We start from the raw sequence: 24,598 nt of genomic DNA, 5'->3' as shown, positions 1-24,598 counted from the left end.
GCCTTGCCCCTTCTGAGACTCAGTGTTTCGTTTTTTTGTTTTTGTTTTTTAATTAGAGCGTTAGTGTTATTAGTAGAGGTCGGGTTCCTTTTGACAAACTCATACGTGTGTGGGATTTGATGGACCCTGTTCTCTTTTCCCTCCGCTCCTCCCGCCCCCTCCTCCTTGTTCAGCTGGCCTCCCTGTCACCCATTTTATTTATTTATTTTCAGTTGGTGCTTTCTACATATGCAGAAAGGTGAAGCTCCCTGTGGCACATTTACGTATGCATGTAACGTGATTCTGTTAGATTCACCATATTTCTTCCCGTTTCCCGTCCCTCTCTCCTCCCTCAGTCTCCTGCTCCACCCACCTACCCTCTGTCTTCACACTATCCTGTCCTCCCACCCACCCCCACCTTCTTGTCCTAGTTCTGCTCAAGCTTCCACATATCAGAGAAAAAAAAAACATTTGACCCTTCATTTTCTGAGTCCGGCTTATTTCACTTTGGCACCATGTTCTCCCTTTTCATTCATTTACCAGCAAAGGCCATGATTTTATTCTTCTTTATGGCTGAGTAAAAGTCCGTTGTGAGTATTTACCACATTTTCTTAATCCGTTCCTCTGTTGGTGGGTATCTGGATTGATTTCGTGCTTAGGCTATTGTAAATTGGGCTGCGGCAAACATCGGAGTGGCTGTGTTGCTATCATACACTGATTTTAGATCTTTTGGATAAATCCTGGGGATCGGGATAGCTGGGCTGTATGGTGGTTCCGTTCCTAGTTTTTTTGAGGGATCTCCATACTGCTTTCCAGAGTGATGGTACTAGTCTGAGATCCCGCCAACACTGTATGAGTGTACCCTTTCCCCCACATTCTCGCCAGCATGCGTTATTATTCGTATTCTTGATAATTGCCGTTTTGGCTGCAGCGAGATGAACTCTTAGTGGAGTTTTGATTTGCATTCCCCTGATGGCTAGAGATGTTGAACATTTTTTTTTTTCATGTATTTGTTGACCATTTGTGTTTTCTCTTTTGGGAAATGTCTCTTTAGTTCTTTTCCCCACTGATTGATCGGGTGATTTGCATGTTTGTTTGTTTCCGGGTTATATTTTTTTGAGTTCTTTACATGTTCTGGATATTAACTCCCTGTTGGAGGAGCAGGTGGCAGAGATCTTCTCCCCCCCCCCCCCCTGCAGCTCTCTCTCTCCACACTCTTAATTGTTTCCTTTGCTGTATGGACGCTTTTTAATTTGACGGCATCCTGCTTGCTGATTCTTGGACTGATTTCTTTGAGCTTCAGGGGTCTTGCTGAGGAAGTGGGTGCCCGTCCCAGCGCATTGGAGTACTGAGCCGTTGCTTTCCTCTAGCACTTGCAAAGTTTGGGTCTAATTCCAAAGTCTGTAGCCCACTTTGATTTGACTTTTGTACAGGGACAGGGATCTAATTTCATTCTACATACAGGATATTCAGTTTTCCCAGCACCATTTGTTAAAAAGGCTGTCTTTTCTCCAACATATAGTTTTGACACCTTTGTCAAATACCGTGGCTGTGAGCATGTGGGTTGGTCTTGGTGTCTCTCTTTCTATTCCATTGGTCTCCATGTCTGTTTTGATGCCAGTACCAAGCTGTTTTTGTTACCACAGCTCTGGAGTGTGATTTTAGATCAGGTATTGTGAGGCCTCTAGGATCGATCGCTCTCCTTGCTCAGGATTGCCTTGGCTGCCAGGCGTGATGGTGCCCGCCTGTCATCCCAGCAGCTGGGGAGGCTGAGGCAGGAGGATTGCAAGTTCAAAGCCAGCCTCAGCAACTCAGTGAGATCCTGTCTCTAAATAAAATACAAAATAGCGCTGGGGATGTGGCTCAGTGGTGGAGTGCCCCTGAGTTCAATCCCAGGTACCCCCCACTAAAAAAAAAAAAAAATAGGATTGCCTAAGCTATTCTGGGCTTCTTGTTCTTACAAATAAATTTTAGGACTGTCTTTTCTAGTTCTGTGAAAAATATCATTGGTATTTTAATGGGGGTTGCGTGGAATCTGAATATTACTTTTGGTAGCACGGCTGTTTTGACAATATTATGAACATGGGAGGTCTTTCCATTTTCTAAAGTCTTCTTCGATTTTTTCTTCAGTGTTCTATAATTTTCATTGTAGATATCTTGCACCTCCTTGATTAGATTAATGGCCAACCTTTTTTTGTTATTGTGAATAGGATGGCTTTCCTGATTTCTTTCTCAGCAGAATCCCTGTTGGAGTATAGGAAAGCTATTGATTTATGAATGTTGATCTTGCCTGATATTTTGCTAAATTCACCCATCAGTTCCAAATGTCTTCTGGTAAGGTTTTGGGGTCTTCTAGGCATAGAATCATGTCATCAGGAGGTAGAGATAATTTGACTTCTTCTTTTTCTGTTTTTATCCCTTTGATTTCCTCCTCTTGCCTGGTTGCTCCGGCTAAAGTTCCGAGAACCATATTGAATAGAAGTGGAGAGAGTGGACATCCTTCTCTCATTTCTGATCACAGAGGAAATGCTTTCAGGTTTTCTCCCTTCAGTGTGACGTTGGTTTGGGGTTTGTTGTATTCAGCCTTTATCATGTAGAGGTAAGTTCCTTCCAGCCCTAGTTTCTCCCCGTGTTTTTAACATGAACGGGTGCTGGATGTTATCAAAGGTCTTTTCTGCAACGATTGAGATGCTCATGTGATCCTGGGTCATTATGCCATTTACTGATGAATTATATTTATTGATTCATTTACGTTGAACCAACCTTGCATCCCTGGGGTGAAACTCACTTGATCGTGATGTGATACCTTTTTGAAGTGTTTTTGAGTGCAGTTTGCTAACATTTCATTAAGGATTTTTTGCATTTATGTTTGTCAGTGATATCGATCTGTAGTTTTCTTTCCCGGATGTGTCTTTGTCTGGTTTTGGTATCAGGATTATACAGGCTTTAAAGATTGTATTTGGAAGTGTTTTCTCCCTTTCAATTTCATGGAATACTTTGAGAAAGACTGGTGTTAGTTCTTCTTTAAAGGTCTGGTACAATTCAGCTGAGAATCCATCTGGTCTTGGGCTTTTCTTTGTTGGAAGACTTTTAAGTGCTGTTTCAGTTTCATTTGACTTGACATTGGTCTGTTGAGGTTTTCCACATCTTCCTGGTTTGCTTTGGGCAGGTCATATGGGTGTAGAAATTTGTCAACGTGAGACTCAGCTTTCTTATCTACAAAATGACCCTAGTCTCACCTTCAGGATTCTGGAGAGAAATAATAAGCCAATGCAGCTCAGGCCTGGACACTGATCATTGTCCCCTTCCTAGCTATAGCTATTATTCTGGGGAAGCCAACATGCCAGTAAAGGGGTTCATAACCTTAGGTCAGTGCTTCTACCCTCCTGGAAACTGAAGCTAAATCTTGAGAATACGTTAATTTCACTCCAGAGGAGTTTCCTCCAATCCCAGAGGACTCACGCCCCACTGAGCTAAGAATCCACCTCTCTGGGGCTGGCAGCCTTGGGCAGGGATGGAAAGCAGGAAGGGCACCCGAGTTCCTGCATGTGCTGGTCCTTCACCCTGTCCAGGGCTCTCCTGCTCTGGTTCTGCCCAGCCTGGGCACAAAGGGAGGGTCCCACAGACCCACTAGCAGGGAAGACAGGAGGACTTTGTCCCTAGATGTGCTGTGCCAATTAAGATGCCTCTAACTGGGAAGCACTGGGAGAAAGCGGGAGCTCTGTGGGCACTGTCCTCTCTGTTGGTGGCCCAGCTAATGCACACCCAGGTCTCCCCCAGCCTGGTTGGTCCCCAGGGTTGAGAGCTGCTCAGTCACTAAAGGTGCTCCACAGCCCTCTGGTGGCCAGAACCGGTATGACAGGGGCGTGACCAGGGCAAGCTTCCTGGTGCTGCCCTAGACGTCCAGGCCACAGGTGAAAATGAGGTTCAGAAAGGCCAAGGCAGCTAGTCAGAGGCAGAGCCCCCACCTCACTCCCTGCAACCTCTGCGCCCTCCTCCCAGCACTCAGTGCCCATTTCTTGCTGTCCCCGCTGGAGGGGAACCTCCCGAGGACCCAGGCCAGGCTGTCCCTTCCCCCCTGCAGACCCGTGGCAGGCACTGGCCGCATGAAGGTCTTAACCACTGATTGGCTGAGAACCCGCCTGTGCCAGGCTCTCTTCTGGCACCTCATTTCATTCTCGTGGTGGCCTGTGAAGGATGTCCCCTTGCCACCCCCATTTTATGGAGGAGGAGACTAAACCTTAGAGAAATCTAAAATCCGCAAGTTCTGTAGCTGGAAAGTGGCTCTGAGCCCAGGTGGCCTGGCCCCGGATCCCATGTTGCAGCTGCAGGGCTGCAGGCAGAGCTGGTCCGCAGAGCCCAGGGAGGCCCCGGGCAGCTGGCCGGACAGCCCATCTCCGGCTCGGCGGGCCTCCTTCGTGGCTGACTTCAGCGGGGCTCAGCCTGAGGGTACAGACCTGTGTGTGATCTCTTGCTGCTTTGTGATAACCACACAAGCTCGGGGCATCTTCTGTGCCTTTTATCTCACAGTAGGACCCCGTCACCCACACCTCCCTTCCTGATGTGTCATGGGCGTCTGTCAGGGGTTACCTGATGATGGATGATTGACAGCCAGACAGACGGCACCCTGGTTCTAGTCCCTGTTCTGGGACTGCCCAGTGGGTGCTCCCTTTTCCTTTGGGGGCCTCATGGTCACTCTGGAAAAATGGGAGGGGAGGGGGAGGGTCAGAAAAGTCGTCATGGAGACACAGTTGTTCCTATGAACCCGCAGGAGCTTGGCCCCAGGACCCCTGAGGATGCCGGAATCCAAGGACGCTCAGGTGCCCTCTACAAGAGAGTGCAGCGGTGGCATGTCCCCCGGCGCATCCCCTGTGTGCTTTAAGTCTCTAGATGACTGATCACACCTCACACAAAGCTCTACGGTGGTGCGCAGTGTTGTTTAGAGAATAACAATGAGGAAAGAAGTCTGTACGTGTCCGATACACGGTTTTTTTCTGATTATCTTCCATCGGAGGCGGGTTGAGTCTGCAGATGTAAAACCTGCAGCTCCAAGGGCGCCCCTGTCTCCCCACCTGGTTGTTGCACCCACTTTCTGGAAATCAGCCTGACAGGGGTTGACAAAGGACAAGAGTGTGGAGATTGAAGGACATCGAAGGAGGCTGAAGGAGCGCAGTCACCGGGGCTGTCCTTCCTCCCGACAGCCTTTCCTAGACACCCTGCAGCCTGGGTCTCCAGGTCTGTACAGGGGCATGACAACATGCAAGGAAGGGACAGAGCCACAGCCAACCCAGACAACACCCATGAACCTGCTTTGGAGACCAGAATGTCCCCTGCCTGGGCGGGGGGGGGGGCGAGTTTCCCTCGTGTGCACGGTGACATCTCTCAGAAATACCTGGACTGGGCTGCCCAAGGCCAGCAGGGAGGGTCCTGTGGTGACCACAGGCCTTTTTCTCTTCTCCCTCCAGTTACGTCCGCTGCTACTACTGGGCCGTGAAGACCCTCATCACCATCGGGGGGCTGCCCGACCCCCAGACCCTCTTTGAAATTGTCTTCCAGCTCCTCAATTATTTCACGGGGGTCTTCGCTTTCTCCGTGATGATTGGACAGGTAGCCGGGGCCCCAGCCTGCAGTCCCCCCCACACCTGCAGGCCCCTCCCCCGACTGCTTCCAGAAGCCCTGCTCTCCTTGCCAGTTGCCCCGGGACTGAGCCTGAGAAAGAGCCCCGGGCTGTGAGAAGCGACCCCTCCCCACCACCCTGCAGCTCCCTGACTCCCCTGCCCTCTCCCCCAGATGAGAGACGTGGTGGGGGCCGCCACGGCGGGACAGACCTACTACCGCAGCTGCATGGACAGCACCGTGAAGTACATGAACTTCTACAGGATCCCCAGGTCCGTGCAGAACCGGGTCAAGACCTGGTACGAGTACACCTGGCACTCGCAAGGCATGCTGGGTAAGACTGGCCTGCAAGGGGGCGGGCAGCTCCCCAGCCAACCCCTGCCACCTGCTGCCCTCGTCCCTTGTCCCAAACGCTGCCCTCGCCCTGGTCTCCAGCCGGGCCTCTCTGGGCTGCGATGTTGAGAGAGGGGCCTCCTGAGGCCTCTGGGTACCTCCAGCTGGCTGCCCCGGGACCCCCAAAGACCCAGGGTCTTGTCTCTGGCACCGGTGTCTCCTCACCTCACCCCCCAGCAGGCGCAGCCCCGTCAAAGGTTCAGCACAGTTTAAATCAGGAAAGAGGAAGCCCTCCTCCGCCTGCTCCCTCCTTCCTCTCTCTCTTTCCTCCGCTGGGTGTGCACTGCAGACCCCGCCCCTGCTCTCCTGGGGCAGGCGGCTCTGGGCCACCCAGCCTGGGAGGGATCCTGCCTCTGTGCCCTGTCTGCACAGCCCTGGCAAAGCCTCTGCCCTTTCCTGATCACAGCAGTGGACCCTCTTGGGTTGCTGGGACAATTGAGTAAAATACTCTTTGTACAAACCTCCTGTAAACACCTGGTACCTGGTCAGCGCTTGCTCCTGTCCTTCTAGGGCGACTGGGAAAGCAGCTCACACAGCATTGCAGTCAAGGGCGTGACAGGTCCTATAGCACAGGGACACAGAATCTGGGCGGGTGATGTTCAGGGGAGGCTTCCTGAAGGAGGTGACGTTAGTGCTGGGTTTTGAAGGGCGAGTAGGAGTTCGTTAGGGAACCCGCGTTCCTGGCACAGGTTTGGTAAAGGCCTGGAGGCTACAGGAGAAGCTTTCAGGGTCTTTCAAGAGTGGTTTTCGCTTCGGGGGAAGGTGGGCTGCGTGAGCCAGAGCAGGGGTCTCGGCCAGGGCCTGCGTGGGGTGGGGCTGGCCTCGCCTCTGACCCTTGCCAGGTCTCGTTCACAGATGAGTCAGAGCTGATGGTGCAGCTTCCAGACAAGATGCGGCTGGACCTCGCCATCGACGTGAACTACGACATCGTCAGCAAGGTGGCGCTCTTCCAGGTACCCCGCCAGTGCCCTCTCCCTGGGGCCTCTGGAGGGACTCAAGCCCAAGACCTCCGCTCAGTGGGCCTCCTTTCCCCCTTCCCTGGGCAGGGCTGTGACCGGCAGATGATCTTTGACATGCTGAAGAGGCTGCGCTCTGTCGTGTACCTGCCCAACGACTACGTGTGCAAGAAGGTGAGCGGCCGGGGTCTGCACAGCCGCCCGCCCTCCGGGGCACCGGCTGCAGTGCAATCCTGATGGCCCAGAGACGTTTGCAAGCCCCGGGCCACTTTAGCCCCTGCACTAGAGCCCAGCTGACCTGGGGTCAGTGTACCCAGCCCCAGGCAGTGGACGTGCACGGAGGTGCCCCAGGATTCGCAAAGCGTTCCCATCCCGCGTTCCCATCCCTCCCCCGGCCTGAGACCAGGGCACAGGATGAGGATTCCCGCCTTGTAGAAAAGGGAACCCAGGGGCCTCACCATGCGGATGGAACTGCTTCCAGTGCCTCGGTCTTTCTGTCAGGAAAATGGGAGGGGAGGGGGTGACTGTCTTCACGTCACCCACCCGAGCCCAGAGAACGTATGGGTTTGATCCCTGAACTTGACAGTGCCAGGTGCCCCCTCTGCTCCCTGTCTTTGGCATTTAAGGTGACACCAAGGTCAACTGGGGAGGGGACAGTACCCAGGGTTAGTCCTCTTGCACAGAGCTGGTGACGAAGCTGGCGATGTGTACGGGGTGAACATGTTGCCTGTAAGATCTGGGAGCCCCCAGCCCAAGAAGGCCCCCCCGACGAGGTAGCATCCTGGGCAGTGGTGAAGTTTCTGGAAGCAGAGAGCTGGGGGACAGGAAGGAAAAACTGCTGCAGGAGGCTGAGATTCAGAGTTCCCCGGGAGGGATCTGGGAACAATCAAGTGATGTCCCTGACACCGGAGCCCTGCCCTCCCTGTGCAGCCTGAGCCAGCGTCCGCCCTTCCTGTTCTGCTGGGCGACGAGGGGCATTGGTAGTGCCTCCGTATGGGGGTGGGCTGGGAGGAGAAATATGAGCCCATGGCTTGGCACCGTGCCTGGCACAGAGCAATGACAATTGCCGTGGCTATTATCTGCCTGGGGACCGCAGTTGGCAGAGGTAGAGGATGGCAGAAGGTAGAGGATGGCAGAAGGTGTTGGGAGTCTGCCGTTCCCAGCCCCGTGAGAGGCGCCCTCTGCTGGCGGTTTTGCTCAGCGACACTCTCCAGGGGCCGTCTGCCAGAGGGGGGGCTTGGTGACCCTCACACTTTGGCCCCATGACAGACTGAACGTGGAAACAGGGAGGCCCACTACCTCCCTCTTTCTCGAAGAGGGTCACGGTGTGAGACGCGCAGGAAACTGGGTGAACAAATCTAAAGTGTCACGGGTTCCTGTCCTTGGCCTCTCCCCATTTCAAATATGCCAGGCATGACGGACAGGTGGCAGGCCTCTTTGGTTGGCTTCCTGATGGCCTTCTTCTCTGAGTCCCTTCATGTCATCTCTCCTCTGTGCCTGTCTGTGTCCAGTTTCCCCTTTTTGGGGGGTGGGGCAGGTGCTGGGAATTGAACCCAAGGGCGCTTAACCACAGGGCCACATCCCCAGCCCTTTTTACTTTTTTTTTTGAGACAGGGTCTCCCTCAGTTGCTTAGGACCTTTTAGTTGCTGAGGCTGGCCTCAAGCTTGCGATCCTCCTGCCTCAGCCTCCTTAGTCACTGGGATGACAGGCGTGTGCCACCGTGCCCGGCCCCAGTTTCCCTTTGTGTAAGGATGCCAGTCAGATTGGATAGGGCACCCAGCACCCACCCGACTCCAGTACAGCCTCATCTTAATTGAATTACACCTATGGGGAGCCTATGGCCAGATACGGTCACACTTTAAACCACTGGAGATTACAATTGGGACAGATAATGGGGGCGGGGTGGGGAATTCAACCCATAACAACCATGAAAACTACGAACTCTGGAACCAGCTGGATCCCATCCTGGCTCTGCCTCGACCTTGCTTTATGACCTTGAGAAAAGCTCAGTCCTGCCTCCAGGGGCGTAGAGCCTCCTGAAGGTACAGGTGTGTAGGGCACTCAGACCAGGGCTGGCACCGCAAAGCGTCATGGACCCGCGGGGCTTGGTTGTGCCTGAGTTAGCAAACACCTGGTAGGTGCTGGGCCTGGAGAGTCACTCACAGCCTGGGCCACTGCCCTGGCCACCGTCCCATGTGCCACACCCCCACTGCCGGGTAGAGCTGGGAACTGCAGGAGACCCTTACGCCAGCACCTGGCACGTGGCTGGTTTTTCTCTCCCGTGACGCTGCTGACCCTCCCCTCGTGAGGCCATCCGTCGGGCAGGCAGGGCGCACTGGCCTCCCCAGTCCACAGATGAGGAGTCTGAGGCCCCCGTGGGACGTGACTGGCCCCACGCGCTCAGTCTTGGTGCCTCCTCCCTGGGCCACCAGCCTCGGGGCCCAGCCCTCGCCTCTTCCCTGCTTGCTCTGAGGGGGACGGAAGGACTCTGCGCGGTCTGTTTCAGGGGGAGATCGGCCGGGAGATGTACATCATCCAGGCGGGGCAGGTGCAGGTCCTGGGGGGCCCTGACGGGAAGTCCGTGCTGGTGACCCTGAAAGCTGGATCCGTGTTTGGAGAGATAAGGTCAGGAGGGAACTGGGGCGAGTGGGAGGCTCCGGGCAAAGGCTGGGGGCAGGGGCCGCGGTGGATCTTGGGAGACCGGGTGGGCACAGCACGGGCACCTGCTGGCACTTGCAGGCTGAGTCTGGGCTCTCAAGTCGGTGGGGTCACCGTCGTGCTCCACGCAGCGGGGGATGTACCGTTGATGGTGACCACAGCCACGATCGTGGGCGGGAAGGTGCGCACCTCTGGTCCCAGCCGCCTGCGAGGCTTGGGCCCAGGGGTGCAAGACCAGCCTGGGCCATAGCAAGACCCCACCTCAAGACACAGAACCCCAGACTCCGCCAGCCTCGGAAGGGCTCTCACCTCCTCCCCTCTCCACCCAGCCTGCTGGCCATCGGGGGCGGGAATCGGCGCACGGCCAACGTGGTGGCCCACGGCTTCACCAACCTCTTCATTTTGGATAAGAAGGACTTGAACGAAATTTTGGTGCATTATCCTGAATCTCAGAAGTTACTCCGGAAGAAGGCCAGGTACACAATTTACTTGTTTTGTTTTTCATTTAAAAAAAAAAAAGACCTAACCCCGATACCTTTACCAAAATCAGGACATTTAACATGGAAACAGCACCCTTATCCACCTGGGACCCAGGTTCAGATCTTGCTAATCATCCCAGGGGCGTCTCTTTTGGCTTGGCTTGGCTTCTGTTCCTTCCTGGATCAGACCCAGGGTCACGCGTCACATGGGGTCGCCACGTGTCCTTTGTCTCCTTGGATCTGGAACCGCTCGTCAGCTGGCTTCTCTCGTTGCTGACTTTGATTTCTTGGAATTGCACTGTCCTAGGTCTGGGTTCCCCCGATTTCTTCTTGTGATGACCCTCAGGTTCAGATCTAGGGCAGGAGTGACCCTGTGTCTGTCTCAGTGATCTCATTAGGGGCACACGGGGCTGGTCGGATGGTTTTTAATTCAATCTCGGGGTCAAGTTCTACGCTACTGTTAGTGTTTTTCTCTTTGTAATTAATAAGTCACTACGGGGCAGTGACTGGAGGACCATTCAGGTGTCCCACTCCCCTTAGAACTTTTTATTTTTGGTACCAGGGAAGGAACCCAGGGGTGCTTAACCACTGAGCCACATCCCCAGCCCTTTTAATATTTTATTTAGAGACAGGGTCTCGCTGAGTGGGCCTGGCTAAGTAGCTGAGGCTGGCTTTGGACTCGCGATCCTCCTGCTTCAGCCTCCTGAGCTGCTGGGATTCCAGGCGTGCGGCACGCACCTGCTCATAAAACTTTCATCTCTTACCTTTAGCATCTACTGGCTGTTCCTTGCTAAATTTCCAAAAGTCCACATTCTACAAAACTGTATGCCCAGACAAGTGTCCCCACGGCCACCTACCCCTGGGAGTGGCCAGCTCATTGGTTTCTGCATTTCATTCCTGTGTTGACTTTTGCAACAGGTAGGCAGATCCACGGCTGTGTTCTCATTTTCCCTTCCCTGTTGTGCAGAGGCAGCATACCATAGATTCTTTCTGCACCTGGCTTGTCCCCCTTGACAAAATATCCTGGGAGCTGCTTTCTCGGTGCACGGACGGCTTCCTCATTCCCTTCAGCGTTTTGCACGACATTCCTATGAGTGTGCACTGAGGGTATTTCCAGTGTTTTGCAACCCATGACCTTGTGCACCTGTATTTTATATTATTGGAAAATAGGTAATTTATAAATTTTTTATTTTTATTTTTTAGCAAAGCAGGGCTTTGCTTTCAGATCCTTAAGACTGGGCTTCAAACTGAGCAGCAGAGGCAGTACCCCGTGGTAGAAAGCCCAGAATAGACTTGGGAGTCCAGTGAGGCTCAACTCCCTTCCATGTGAGTTACTGGCTGTGTTTCTTTAGGAAAGTTGCTAAACTTTTCTGGTCTCGGTTTTTGCCTCTGTAAAATAAGGGTGACCACCCCTGACTTTGTCGTTGTGAAGATTCAATAAACCAGGGGCCAAGAACATCTCCGTGGGGTGCCTGGCAGGTGCTCGCTTCATGATGATGATCCTCGAGTTCCCCTTTCTACCCATTGAATCCTCCCTAAAGTTTTTCATTTGGAAAAAGCCATTGAGGAACAGCACAGAGAGGTCAGAGGAAGGGAACAAGTCACCAACAACCATTCATCCAGCTCAAAAATTTATTGAGCTCAGAGTTCTAGGCCCTGGGGACACAGCAGGGACCAAAGCTCACATTCTACTCAGGGCGACTGACAATGGAAAAATGGGTGGCTCTGGGAGGTGTCAGCTGTGGTAGGAGCCATGAGAAAATAAAGGCCATGTGTAGAGACAGCGGAGATGGAAGGGGCTATTTGAGACAAGCTGGGCCGGGGACACGAGTCTCAGGAGGCGGCATTTCAACCAAGACTTGCACAGAGGGAAGAGGGGAGCTGGGAGTGTTTTCCGCAGGGTAAAACATTCCAGGCAGGAGGAATGGCATGTGCAAAGGCCCTGAGGTGGAGCAACCTCCGTGTGTGTGCAGAGAAACAGCAGGAAAATGGGTGTCGCTTGATGTGGGATCAGAGAAATGGAGGGAAAGAGATTGTGTGGGCCCTTGTAGGCAATGACTTGGCAATGGCTTTGGCTTTTACTCTGAGGAAGACAGGAGCTGTACAAGCTTACATACAGCAGTCGCTTGATGTGACAGGTGTTTACAGGATTCCTTTGGCAGCTTCAAGGTGAAAGCAGGCAGGGCTGCTACTGAAGCGTCACATGCACCTGGCGCCGAGACCCCTGGGGAAGGGAGCTGCCTGTAACTCAGCATATCTGGCTGCTCTCAGGAAGCCCACCTGGGCCCTGCCATGGGCCAGTCTACCAGAACTTTCCTGACCTGATCTGCCCACTGTCCCTGTCATAGCAGGTGTACAAACCAGCTCCTCCTCTCCCGGGGCCAGAGAAGTGGAGGAGATCCTCATTCTCAACGATTTCCACTCTACATTCTCCGCTCACTCATCTCCTAGATACCCCAAGATTGGCGCTCACGGGCTTCAGTCAGGACATGCCCAGAGTGACCAAAAATTTGCGTCATTCAAAATGCATGTTCCCAGCTGAAGTCAGATGAGGGGACCCTCTGCCTCCCTGTTGGCGCTCAGCCCTGTGACAAAACACCTGGGATGAGCTACCCGTGAGGAGCAAGGACTTATTTTGGCTCATGGTTTCAGAGGGTCCAGTCCGTGGTCCCCTGGCCCGGTGGCTTTGGGCCTGTGCTGAGGCAGAACACTGTGGCTGTGTGGTAGAGCCAAGCCGCCCACCTCACGGCAGCCTGGACGCAGACAGACAGGTAGACAGACAGAGAAAGGGGAAGGGCTCCCCTGCCTCTTCAAGGCCACACCCCCAATAACCTAACTTCCTTCCCCTAGGCCCCGCCTCCTCAGGGGTCCACCACCTCCAATAGCACCGCAGGCTGGTGCCCAGGCCTTGAGCACCTGGGCCTTTGGGGAACATTTGAGATCTGTGGTCATTTCAGGGCCACACTTTTAAAATTGTGTTCGTGCTCTTTGTTGGTGGCTTTGCTGTTTAAAATGGTCCCCCAGCACAGGGCCAAAGTGCCACTGTTGTGTTCCTAAGCACGGGAAGGCTGCCGGGCGCCTGCACAGAAAGTAGGTGTGATGAGCTTCGCTCAGGTCGGAGCCCGGCACCGCGGGCTGTGGTCAGCACTGACGAGGCCAATGTCATTCGTAAGGGAGGCCGTGGACTGGCGGTTGACAACGCTGTGGTGAGAGGTTCCGGGGCCTCACCTGTGTTTGCCGGGAGCATTGGTTTCGTATTTGCTGGTTCAGGGTCCGCAGACACCTTATCGAACAGGATTCTCGCAAATCGTGCAATTCTACCGTCCAGGTCTGAAAACGGCCCCCGCGGCCCCCGCGCTGTCTCCCTGCCCCTCCCCCTGCAGAGGAGCACGTCTCAGGGCCACAGCTGGCTCCCTGTCCCTCTGGGGGGGAAGGCAAACTATTGGGGATCAGGAGGGCCCTCGCCAGGGCCATGGGGTCCCTGTTCCCTACAGTGTCCCCAAGACCCTCCCAGACTGCGGTGTGGCAGAGGAAGGGAGCGGGATGAGACCAGGGCATCCCAATCCCTCAGAGTGGCTGTCCCCTGCCTTGGGACAGGCCAGCTTGGAGAACTGGGAGATGACTCTGCCCATCAAAGGAGAGACTGAGACCCACAGTTGACGAGGTCCACTCAGGGGATTCTGTCTGAGACCCCACTTCACAGAAGGGGGCCCGAGGCCCTAAGGAAGTGGGGCGCCCACGGTCCTGGCCTGGCCACTCCAAGTCAGGGGCTGAAAGGTGTGCTCGGGCCCTTTCCCAGGGCAGTGCCTCTCCCTCGTGAACGGGAAGCTCATCCACTGAAGATGAGGACAGATGTCCTCACTCTGGAACGTCCCCAAGGCCAGCATGATGTTTCAGAACAGGGCCAGCCACTGGCAATTGGCAAAAGTCCTATGGAGAGCGCCTTTGTGTCCCTCCTGTGGACTGCCGAGCCATGAATATGGACTCAATCACCCAGGGGACGGTGCCAGGCCGGTCTCCAAGAGGCCCTGACGAATCGCCATGTTTGTGTCCTCCGGGGGGAGCCCAGTGAGAACATGCAAATCTTGGGCAATTAATATCAACACCCACAATTAGACCCGCGGCCTCTGATTAGAGGAGCCGCCGGGAATGGCCTCATATTTAAACAAACAAGTGGCGCCGGAATGCTGATGAGTACACTTGCCGGCTGGTCGTCTGGGCCAGCTAGGTGGCAGGCGACGTCCATTTGTTCCTGAGCTAAACCACTCAGCACAGACTCGGGGCAGGAAAAATGTCTTGTAAAAGGCGGGGGCTGTGTTTGATGGAAAATTCTATCCTCGCTTAGAGAAACAGGGTGGCACGGGGCACTCGATCCGGACTGGGATTCTGCCTCTGCCACTTCCGAGCCACCTTGGACCTGTGCTCCCCCCACGGTGGGTTTGAATTCTAGCTCTGTGGCTTCCTGGCTGTGTGGCCTCGGGAAAGTTACTCACCCACTCTGGACATCTGCATCCTCCTTTGGGGATGGCTTATCTGGACCTGTCATCAGGGTGACAGCCAGGGCAAGGTTGCATTTCAAGTCTTCATGGGGGGAGGACCTGATTCCAAGGTCACGTGGTCGTTGGCTGAATTCAGATCCTTGGGGCTGCAGGATGGGGTGCTTCTGTGCCTAGCTAGCTGTTGGCCAGCGGTTCCCTGCAGGGTCCCCAAATGTGGCTTCATCAGAGCCAGTGGGGGGGTCTCCTTGCAAGACTGCAGTCCTGGGTGGCACCGGCACATGGTGGTGTGTGGATCTTGTAAGAGCTGCAGGTCTCCCTGGTCCTCCGGGGTGAGGACCCCACAGAGGGGTGAGCACCAGGCAGGGGGGCGGGGGCCCCCAGAGTGCTGTGAAGGGCAGCACAGGGCCCAGCCCCTCGGCACTCAGGCCCCAGGGTCTGTTTCCTGTTGCTGTGAGAATCCCGGGGCTGGGGGGGCTGGGGGCGGGTGGGTGGAAGAGCCCTTGCCCAGCACAGCTGGGGCCCGGGTCTGCCCTCGGCACTGCCCAGAGGAAAAGCAATACCTGGGGGGTCGGGGGGGCACGGGATACAGAAAGGAGGTGTGTTTGGCCCCAGGCTGCAGGTCAAGGGCAGGGGCTCGGGGCTGGCTATGGGCTTGGCTCTGTGAGGACCCCACAGCAGACGCCGTCATGATGGGAGGACGTTGGAGAAAGACCCCACCTAAGACAGGAAGCCAGAGAGAGGAGGACAGCCACGCTCCCCCTTGTATGACAACCCTCTGGGACCCACGACATCGTTCCCCAGTGACCTCATCACTATACCCAGGCACCCCCTCTTCAAGGTCCCCCCACCTCCCAACTCTCCCAAATGAGAGCCCAACACGTGGTTCCTTGGGGGACACACTCAAACCATGTCCACACCATACCGCTGCCCTTTAGTGAGTCCCGTGTGACCAAAGATGAGCTATTTAACCTCTCTGAGCTCCGGCGTCCATCAGGACCTCTGCATCCAGAAGACCCACCTCATGGTGGATGTTCTGATCCTTCAAGGAGGTCTGTCTGTGCGTTCACACTGAGCCCTGTGCTTGGCTCAGAAAAGGCACCCCCAAGCCATCAGCCACCCCCACCACCAGCACAGAGCTCGGACCCAGAGGGACCGCACAGAGGAGGCGCCACTCCCGCCCCAGGGTGCTCCTGAGGCAGCAGCGGCTCTCTTTCAGGCGCATGCTGAGGAACAACAACAAGCCCAAGGAGAAGAGCGTGCTCATCCTGCCCCCGCGGGCCGGGACCCCGAAGCTCTTCAACGCGGCCCTCGCTGCAGCAGGGAAGATGGGCGGCAAAGGGGGCAAGGGCGGCAAGCTGGCCCACCTCCGAGCCCGCCTCAAGGAGCTGGCCGCGCTGGAGGCCGCCGCCAGGCAGCAGCAGCTGCTGGAGCAGGTGAGGCCCCGGGGACCCAGACTGTTTCCGGTTTGTGCCAGGGAGGCCACTCATTTGGTATCAGGGACCCCACGCACACGTTCTTTCCATCAGGCAGGACTCACTGGGTGGCCAGGGACAGGCGGCAAGTTAGCTGAGGGAATCGGGGAGGCAGGTCAAGTTCAGGTGAAGCTGGATCCAGGAGCCCAAATGGGGCCAAGAGGATCTCACTGCAAACCTTCTGTCGTGACCGTTCTCTTTGGTGACGCTCCACTTCCAGGCACGCCCCTAAGATCCCATCCTCCTGGTGTCCCCACTCCACCAGAGAGTGCCTCTTCCCCAGAGATCCAAGCAAAAGCCCCGGGACTCACTGTCCCTGGCCAGAACTGGCCCACACGCCAATTTGGGAGCCATTTGGTGCCGCCAGGGTAGCATGGTCCTCGGGAGGAACCCAGGCCACATGCCCAGCCCTGGGCGGAGAGTGGCAGGATGGGGTGGGGACGTTCCCTAACGGGAAGCCCTGGTGCTGTCACGGAAGTGGGAAGAGAGTGTCTGGACAAGGAATGTCCCTCCCAGGGGTCAGGGACAACTTCACACCGTGTCTGTGACCCATTAACAGATCTGACAGGAGAACTCCCACAGACAGGCACGGCGCTGGCCCCCACCCCCACAAAGCTGAAGGGAATATTAAAATTAGTTCTGGGATTTTTCTTTTTTTCTGTGACTAAAGCCAAGAATGCCAATTAGAATAATTACGTTAATTATGTCTGTTCATGACCATCCCTTAGGGAGGCTGCCAGGGAAGGAGGTGGCCGGGGCAGGCGAGCGCTCAGTGGTGGGGCTCTCTCGGGGTGCAGACAGCAGGACACATGACAGAGTTCAGGGGAGCCCCGTGAATTCCACCTCCACCCAGGCTGGTGTCAGAGTCCAGGGGAGCCATCCAGGGGTCACAGATGGCAGGAGTGTGGTGAGTCTGGGGTTCTGAGATAGCCTCTAGACAAAGCCACCAATGGCCACAAGTTGAAGAAAGATGCGACTGCTGAGCTCGGCAGTCACCAAGGTCAAGGTGGAGCCCAGGCTGGGGTCATGAGCGCTGGCTGCTGCATGGGGCTGAGCGGACATGGACTCCCAGAGTGCGCTCAGTGCAGAGGGAGGCTTCAGCTGCAATGGATTTGTTGCTCCTAAGTGTCATCTCGTCACTGAGATGTAAATTAAATTTGCATGAGGGTGCTAATAAAAGGCATTTCCTCTGCAATTTAGAACAACCAGGGCAGCATGGCAGAGCCCCAGGAGCTGTTAGAAGTGCAGAGATGCAGGTCGAAATCCCAGCTCTGTCACCTGCTAGTTCCATGGCCCTGGGGATCCTGAGCTTTCTGCAACCCAGATTCCTCCGTGGGGTCGTGGGGTCGCGAGAGCAAGCAGGCCACTTTGGAGACCATTTATAAGAGCATTTTGAACACGGAAAAGCACTTCACTAGGCTTCCCGTGATTCCCCTGGCTCTGATCAAAGCATGTGCTTCAGTCGTCCCCTCTGAGCCCTGGAAGGGTGTTGCCCGAGTTTGGGGTGGACAGGGGAGGACGGAACAGGTGCACCAAGACGGAGGGAGCAGCAGGTCCCCGGAGCTGCCTGGTGTTCTAGGAGCACGCTGTCCCCTGGCTCACTGTTCCCTTCCTTTAAAACCCTACGACTTGGGCAAACTTCAGGGGTCCCTGTTCCTCACAGCATGCCGGTCGCTCTCCCTTTCAATTTACAACCACTGCCTCAAGTGGGTCTCAGGCACCTGGGGACCATCTGGCCTCATCCTCTGGGGGCGGCTCCTTGTCCAATTTCCTTCCATGTAGAAATGGGTCAGGCAGCAGGCAGGCTCACAGGCATCTACCGGCTTTGGTTTGGTTTTTAGTTTTGTTTTGGCCCAATTCCCTAGCTGGGGGCAAATTATAGCCCGTGCCTATAATCCCAGCAATCAGGAGGCTGAAGCAGGAGGATCACAAGTTCAAGGCCAATTTCTGCAACTTAGCAAGGCCCTAAAGGACTTAATGAGACAATGTCTCAAAAAAAAAAAAAAAAAAACCCACCAGGCTGACCAGTGTAGTGGCCCACTACGTAATCCCAGGGGCTCTGGAGGCAGAGACAGGAGGATGGCGAGTTCAAAGCCAGCCTCAGCAAAAGGGAGGCACTAAGCAACTCAGTGAGACCCTGTCTCTAAATAAAATACAAAATAGGGCTGGGGATGTGCCCCTGAGTTGAATCTGTGGTACCCCAAAAATAAAAAATAAAATGGGCTGGGGATGTGGCTCAGTGGTGAAGCATCCTTGGGCTCAATCCCGTACAAAATAAATAAATAAACCCAATTTGCTGTTGATACACAGGCCATGGCCAATGTTGGCAGGAGGGAGCGCAGGCTAGAGAGGAGGTGCCCGCCCAGTCCGGGAGTATGGGGTCAGCTCAGCCTAATGCCAATGGCATCCAGCCCCATCCTCCCCTGGGGATCCCACCTTGGGCTCCTGTGGCTCCTGCCCTCATCAGCCTCTACCTGGCCAGCTTAGGCTTCTCCTGTGTCTCCACCATCCACACCTGGGAGTGGGCGGCGCAGCTCCCGTCACCTCCCTCAATAGTTGCAGAGGTTTCCCGCCCTGCAACCGAGGATGTTCTAAAACCTTCCATGAAATCCAGCTGGGACTTTCTGTCCTTAAATGTCGCGTAACATATGCTGCTGTTTCTAAATAACCTCGATAAGCTGCCCTGCCCCAGCAGACGTCAGCCGTGGGCACCCCCGTCCTGCTCTTTGGGCCCAAGAGGATGGAAACTAGGAGGTATCCAGACCCCGCCAGACTCCCTGGGCGTTCGTTTCTCACCAATCATCCTTTTTGAATTTCAGGCCAAGAAGTCGCAAGAAGCCACAGGAGAGGGGGACGAGGCAGGCTCTGCCGCCCAGGACCAGCCCCAGGCCCCCTCGGCCCCCTCGGCCCCCCCGGCCCCCCCGGCCCCCCCGGCCCCCCTGTCCCCCTCGGCCCCCTCGGTGGCGCCTGCCCCTGGCCAGCCTGCGCCCCAGGAGCCCCCGGCCGCGCGCTCTGCGTCGCCTGCCTCCCCCAGGAAGCCCGAGGCAGGCGGGGGAGGAGTGGTGGGGCCGGAGGAGCGCTCGGTGCGGATCGGCATGAGCCCTGGTCCGGATCCAGGCGAGCCGTCTCTGTCCATAGAAATGCCCGAGGAGAAGAAGGAGGCGGTGGAGTGAGTGAGGGTCGCCCGCGCGCCCTGTGCAGGGTCCCGTGCGTCCGAGGACGCCTGCCGGCTTTAGTGGCCTCAGTCGAGCCAACCTTCCCATTCCTACGACGCCTCCTGAAGGACTTGGTCTTGAAATCAGCAAATGTCCATCAAATGTTGGTGTCCCCAAGCTCCCACAGTCCCCGGACCACGCTGTGGCTTATATTTTAAAAGAACAAAATCACTTTCCGCTTTTAAATTTCATCTGCAGGTGATAGAATGAGGCTCTGAGGTCTCTGGAAGCTTTTGGAGAAGTCAGGTCTGGGGGTGGGAGGGCTTCTCCGGATTCGTCCCTTTATGTCCCCTTTATGTCAAGGGTAAGAAACAATGGGGGGGGCGCAGCCTGCTGTCCATGGTGATCCTGGTCGGAACAGGGAATGCTGTTTTCCTTGGCTAGGCAGTTAAGGGACATTAAAGGACATGCAGCTTATTAGGCTGGCCCTGCATGTTCCCCCGACTACATTCAATTGCCTGTCTGACGCCATTATGTCAGAGCAGAGAAGAGGGAAACGGACTTGGTGGAAATGGACTTAGCTTTCCCAGGTAAAGGGCAGCCCTGTGGGAGCATCCTCAGCCTGTCACCCTGAAAAGCCCCATTTCTCACCAGCAGGGATCAGGCCGTCACTTGCCTTAGACACCCTTGCTGTAGAAATGGTGGCAGCGACTTGGATTAATCCTCAAAAATGTAATCTCACAGCTGCTGACACCACTTAAATCCCTGAAGTCCCTCCAGATCATGTCATGTTTATATGATTAAAAAAAAAAAAAAGCAGAAAGGGTTATTCAGTCCATGAATATTTATCAAGAGGATTTTATTTGCATACCGAATGGCTCTTGGGGGAGCCCATGATTAAAAACAGAATCTGGTATTGAACCATTTGTTTCCACCAGCAACCGTGAACCCAAAGGGCTTGAATTCCAGTAGGTTCTTCCCATTTTATATCAAATGACAGGACCTGGGGAGCCCCTGAAGGGACTTCCCGAAGGCTCCAAACTGTAGTATTTGTCCTTCGGCTACAAACAACACTGTGACATTTTTAAACAACTTGGGAGTTCCCAGGTGGGCCCAAGCATTTCCAAATCCCAGAGTGATGAACAGATTTATCTCGTTGATGTCATGTCATGTGACCTGGACAATCATTCCACTGAACGCCATTTCACTGGTACAGCCGTTCACGACATTGAATGGAATGATGATCAGCATTATTATCCTCCTCTTTAAAGGTTTTAGTCATTTGTTTTAGTAGGTTAAAAACATTCACATGGGGCTGGGGACGTAGCTCAGATGGTGCTTGCCCTGAATGCACAAGGCCCTGGGTTCAATCCCCAGCACAAAAAAAAAAAAAAAAAAAAAATTCACATGGGTACAAAAGGATACTCAGGAAAAATGATTGATCCTATCCCTGGCTCCCAGCCTCCTCAGAGCCCTCTTTGGAAGTAATCACTGTTATCAGCTCCCTGTGTATCCTCTCAGAGATATTTTATGCTTATGCAAGTAACTATGTATATTCATTCTTATTCCCTTCCTTTTCTTATTTTTCTTTTCTTTTCTTTTTTTTTTTTTTGTTTGTTTGTTTGTTTTTGTTTTTGAGACATGGTCTTGCTTTGTTACCCAGGCTGGCCTCAAACTCCTGGGCTCAAGCAATCCTCCTGCCTCTGCCTCCCAAGTAACTGGGACTATAGGCATGAGCCACCATGTCCCGCTCCTCCCTCTTCCTCCCCCTCTGGCACCTTCTCCTCCTTTATAAGTGGCAACCCATAGTAGGCCCACCATTCTTCTCCATCTTATTTATTCTAGAGATTGTTCCCTATCAGTACATAAAGAACATGCCTATGTTTTCATGGATGGCAGTCTAGCCCATCGGATGGACGTATCATGGTACTTAAACCATCTCCATCGACAAGCATTGATGATTCCAATCCGATGCTGTTAAAAAAAAATAATGTGCAATCTGATTGTCACGTACAGGGGCTGCCGGTGTAGCTCGGTGGTAGGAAACTTACCTGGCATGAGCCAGGCTCTAGGTTTCACCCCAGCACTGGAAAAAATCTTGTATGGACCTAATTTCACTGGCACAGTCTTTTTAAATGGGGAAGGTCTGGGAGTTTAGGAGGATTTCTTCTCTTACCCTCATTTATCATTCCCATATTCACACCGCATCTTCTAAGACCCAAGCACAGAGAATGCTTCCACTCTTAGCAAGTTATTTCTGATCTTCACAGAAGGTAAACATATCGCCCTTCTGTAGACGGCAAAACGTTTCAATGGCACCTTCACTGTGAATCCTGTTTCATAAGGAATCTTTTGTATGTGAATGTTCTTCTTTCTTTAGTTGTCAATCCTTGAACTCTTACTGCTTATTATGTAAAACAAGAGATTCTTACCGTTCTCAAGAATTGCCCTGGAAAGAAATTGATTTTGAAGTGAGACGAACAGTGTCTTAATTTCACTGAGCTATCTTAAATCAAATTCAACACTTTCCCCAATCCTGGATATTCGGTCAATTGAGTTCAAGACGGGCATGATTCTCCAAATTGCATTGGACTGTTGGTTGCTGAGATATGGAACAGCTCAGAAACAGTGTCATTCTACAGTTGAGGAATTCTAGGACTTTTATCTGTGTATGTTGAATCTGTGCATTTTGAATGTCTCAATATTTCCTGCATTTGGGTAGAAAATGAATAGCAAGTTATTTTTTCAACGACATAAATATTTTAAACCAGACCAAGAAGCTGTTTAAAATTTCATAATCAAAATGTGTTCAGCTATCAGGAATATTATAATCTGTTTCCTTAGTAAACCTGAATACTTCACATGCACACTGGGGCTTTCAGATTACAGCGCATTTTAATTAAAGAATTTAGACAAATGTTCTTGGCCCTTGGATTCATTTTAAAAGTGTGCGACAGCACCTCCGTGAGCGGTACTATGTGAATTTCCTGGCTCAGGCGCCCTTGCTCATCTCCCACTGACATCTTTGGAGCCATAATCCATCCTTTATTCTGTCTTGGGGTGATGTCCTTATCAAACCCCCATGGCCCCTGGAATTCTAAGAGCCTCGAATGGATGGCCTTTTTATGTCTGGTCTCAGCCAACCAACTGCTCACAATTTCCCCAGCCAGCCTGTTCCATGACACAGCGTGCTCCTGAACACGGGCTCTGGATTCAGACCGTCTGGCTTCCAATTGCAGCTTGACTCTGAACCCCGATGATGTCCTCTATGAGATGAGGATAACACACTGTATCACACAGGACCACCGTGATGATCCGATACCAGAGGGCACTGCCAAGTCTGAATGGGCACGAGGAATAAATCCAATCGGACACCCCCTTACTCTGCTGCAGAGGAGACTGGAAGCCACCCCCGCCCCAGGGGTCTCTCTCCTCTAAATTCTGCTTCTGAATTATACACACAGAACGGGCCTCTTTCTTGAAATTTTACAAGAGTTTGTACAAAGGGCTGGGCATGTGTGAATTATAACACTATAAATCACGGTTTTCCCTACCAACGTTAACGGTTTAACTCACTCTCACATGAAAACAGAGGCTCACGCACTCCCTAAAGGCTTCCCCTCCTGGGACGGACACTAGGCATGTGACTCGTGCATTCACACAAGGCCCGTGTCAGAAGGACCCTGCGTTGGGGACATTAATAATTTTTGAACAAGTCTTGCATTTTTATTTGCACTGGGCCCCACAGAATGACACAGCCTGTCATGGCTAGATAAGGAAGCCACCTGGTATCTGAAAAGGCCCATGGGAGAGGGAGGCAGGGGTGTCTTTTCTGCCTCCAGCTCCTGCCTCCCTTCTCTTCCCCTTGGGAAGATTTCCTTTGGGTCAGTGGTGGACCTCAGCTAGATTCTGTTTGCTAAGAATTCGACTCTTGACAGCGATTGCCACCTCACTCCTTGCTAACAGGGCACTGGTTTAGCTTTGGGCAACAACACACCTACCCGCAGGAGACGAAGCCCTGTCCAAGCCAGTCCCTCTCACTGTCTCTCTTTCCCCTGACACCCGACTCCCAGCCTTGTCCATAGTGGGGTGGCCATTTGACCCAGTTCCAAGCAACGAATTACAAAAGAAAGGATGATAAGACCTCCTTATTAAAGGAAAGATCCCCATTACCACTGTCCTCCTCTCCTCCTGCTCCTGATACGGATGCAAGAATATGTTTGGAGCTGCAGCAACCATCCTGTGACCCAGGAGTCAAACATCAGAGAGATGCAGGTCTTGACATGTTTGAGTGGCCCAACCCACCCTGAGACACTTAGCCCCAGACCACTTGCCATGGGAGATGATGGTCTATATTTATTATTGAGGCCATTCTCCCATCCTGAAGTGAGGGATAAGTGAAGAAGGAAAGAAAGAAAACAGGAGCAGAGGCGTCCCAAACCTGACACCCTGGCCTGGCTGGACATTAGTTCCTCTTGCTCAGATTCTTATTACCAGCTGTGTCCCTGGCCTCCCTGGCCTCCCTGGCCTGTCCTCAGCCTCACCCTGCTGACACACACACTGCCTTGAGCTTTAGTCTGCTGGTTTCTGTGGCTGGCAATGAAGGAAACCTAAGCAAGGCCTTGTGGGAGTCTCCTGATTATTTAAAACCCAAGGTCTCTGCCACCTACTCTGGGTGTGACTTTTAGTCTCGCACAGGCACTTGGTTTCTGTTTAGAAACTATTGAAAAACAAGTCTGGGTTTCTAAATGCAAACATCAAGAAGAGCTCCGAGAATAGAGGAGGCGGGTTTGATCAAGACCCAGGTCACATGCCTCTCTGTGGATGGACAGTCCACGGGGAGAGAGTGTTTTGACCTGTCAGCAAACTTGAGCATGCAAGATATTTCCCAAGAACTTCTCCCAGCCCCTTCTCTGTGTTAAAGGCAGAAGTCTTGGAGCAGAACCCACCTCATTAAGGATCCTTCAGAATGATCCCGCCCCCTTGCCGTCTTTCACAGTCCTTAAGTGCTAAGAACAGAGGTGACTGTGCTTTGGGGCTGCGGAGAGCTTTCCCACTCGTTCGTTCTGCCCCACATTCTGCGGCAAAGTGACCAGGAAGGAAATGATAAGATCCACATGATTGATGAGGAAATTCTAACTTGATAGGCCAAAGAATTGATTCTTAAGGAATCAGCACCTTGGCTAGAGGCACAAATAGCCAAAAGAAATGTCCTCCGCTGGCCACCGTCCTGTTTCTGCAGGCTCATCCGACCTAAGTGATATTCATTCACTTGGTAAATATTTTAAAATTTTCTTCCTTTGTGCCACGCACTGTTCTGCTTGCTTTCTGGACCTCAGGCATTCCAACTCCATTTCTATTTTTTGGAACTGGGTACTGAATCCAGAGTC

The 24,598-nt window shown here is 53.5% G+C and overlaps 1 protein-coding gene across 6 annotated transcripts in view; it reads left to right on the top strand.

Annotated features, from left to right (window-relative positions):
* Positions 1-22,125, top strand: part of Cngb1 (cyclic nucleotide gated channel subunit beta 1) — a 65,357-nt gene extending 43,232 nt beyond the window's left edge. For all 6 annotated transcript variants that reach the window (XM_078032404.1, XM_078032403.1, XM_078032406.1 and 3 more), the window contains 8 exons: positions 5,445-5,586; positions 5,770-5,929; positions 6,844-6,941; positions 7,035-7,118; positions 9,452-9,570; positions 9,933-10,079; positions 15,798-16,014; positions 18,873-22,125. In XM_078032404.1, the coding sequence (XP_077888530.1) occupies positions 5,445-5,586; positions 5,770-5,929; positions 6,844-6,941; positions 7,035-7,118; positions 9,452-9,570; positions 9,933-10,079; positions 15,798-16,014; positions 18,873-19,226 (1,321 nt within the window). In that variant the 3' untranslated portion in view covers positions 19,227-22,125. The remainder of the gene's footprint in view (positions 1-5,444; positions 5,587-5,769; positions 5,930-6,843; positions 6,942-7,034; positions 7,119-9,451; positions 9,571-9,932; positions 10,080-15,797; positions 16,015-18,872) is intronic.
* Positions 22,126-24,598: the final 2,473 nt, after the last annotated feature.

The sequence above is a fragment of the Ictidomys tridecemlineatus genome, chromosome 15, assembly GCF_052094955.1.
Source record: "Ictidomys tridecemlineatus isolate mIctTri1 chromosome 15, mIctTri1.hap1, whole genome shotgun sequence".
NCBI lineage: Eukaryota > Metazoa > Chordata > Mammalia > Rodentia > Sciuridae > Ictidomys > Ictidomys tridecemlineatus.
Note: the sequence above shows the minus strand (reverse complement) of the source record. Positions and strands in the feature narration are given on the sequence as shown.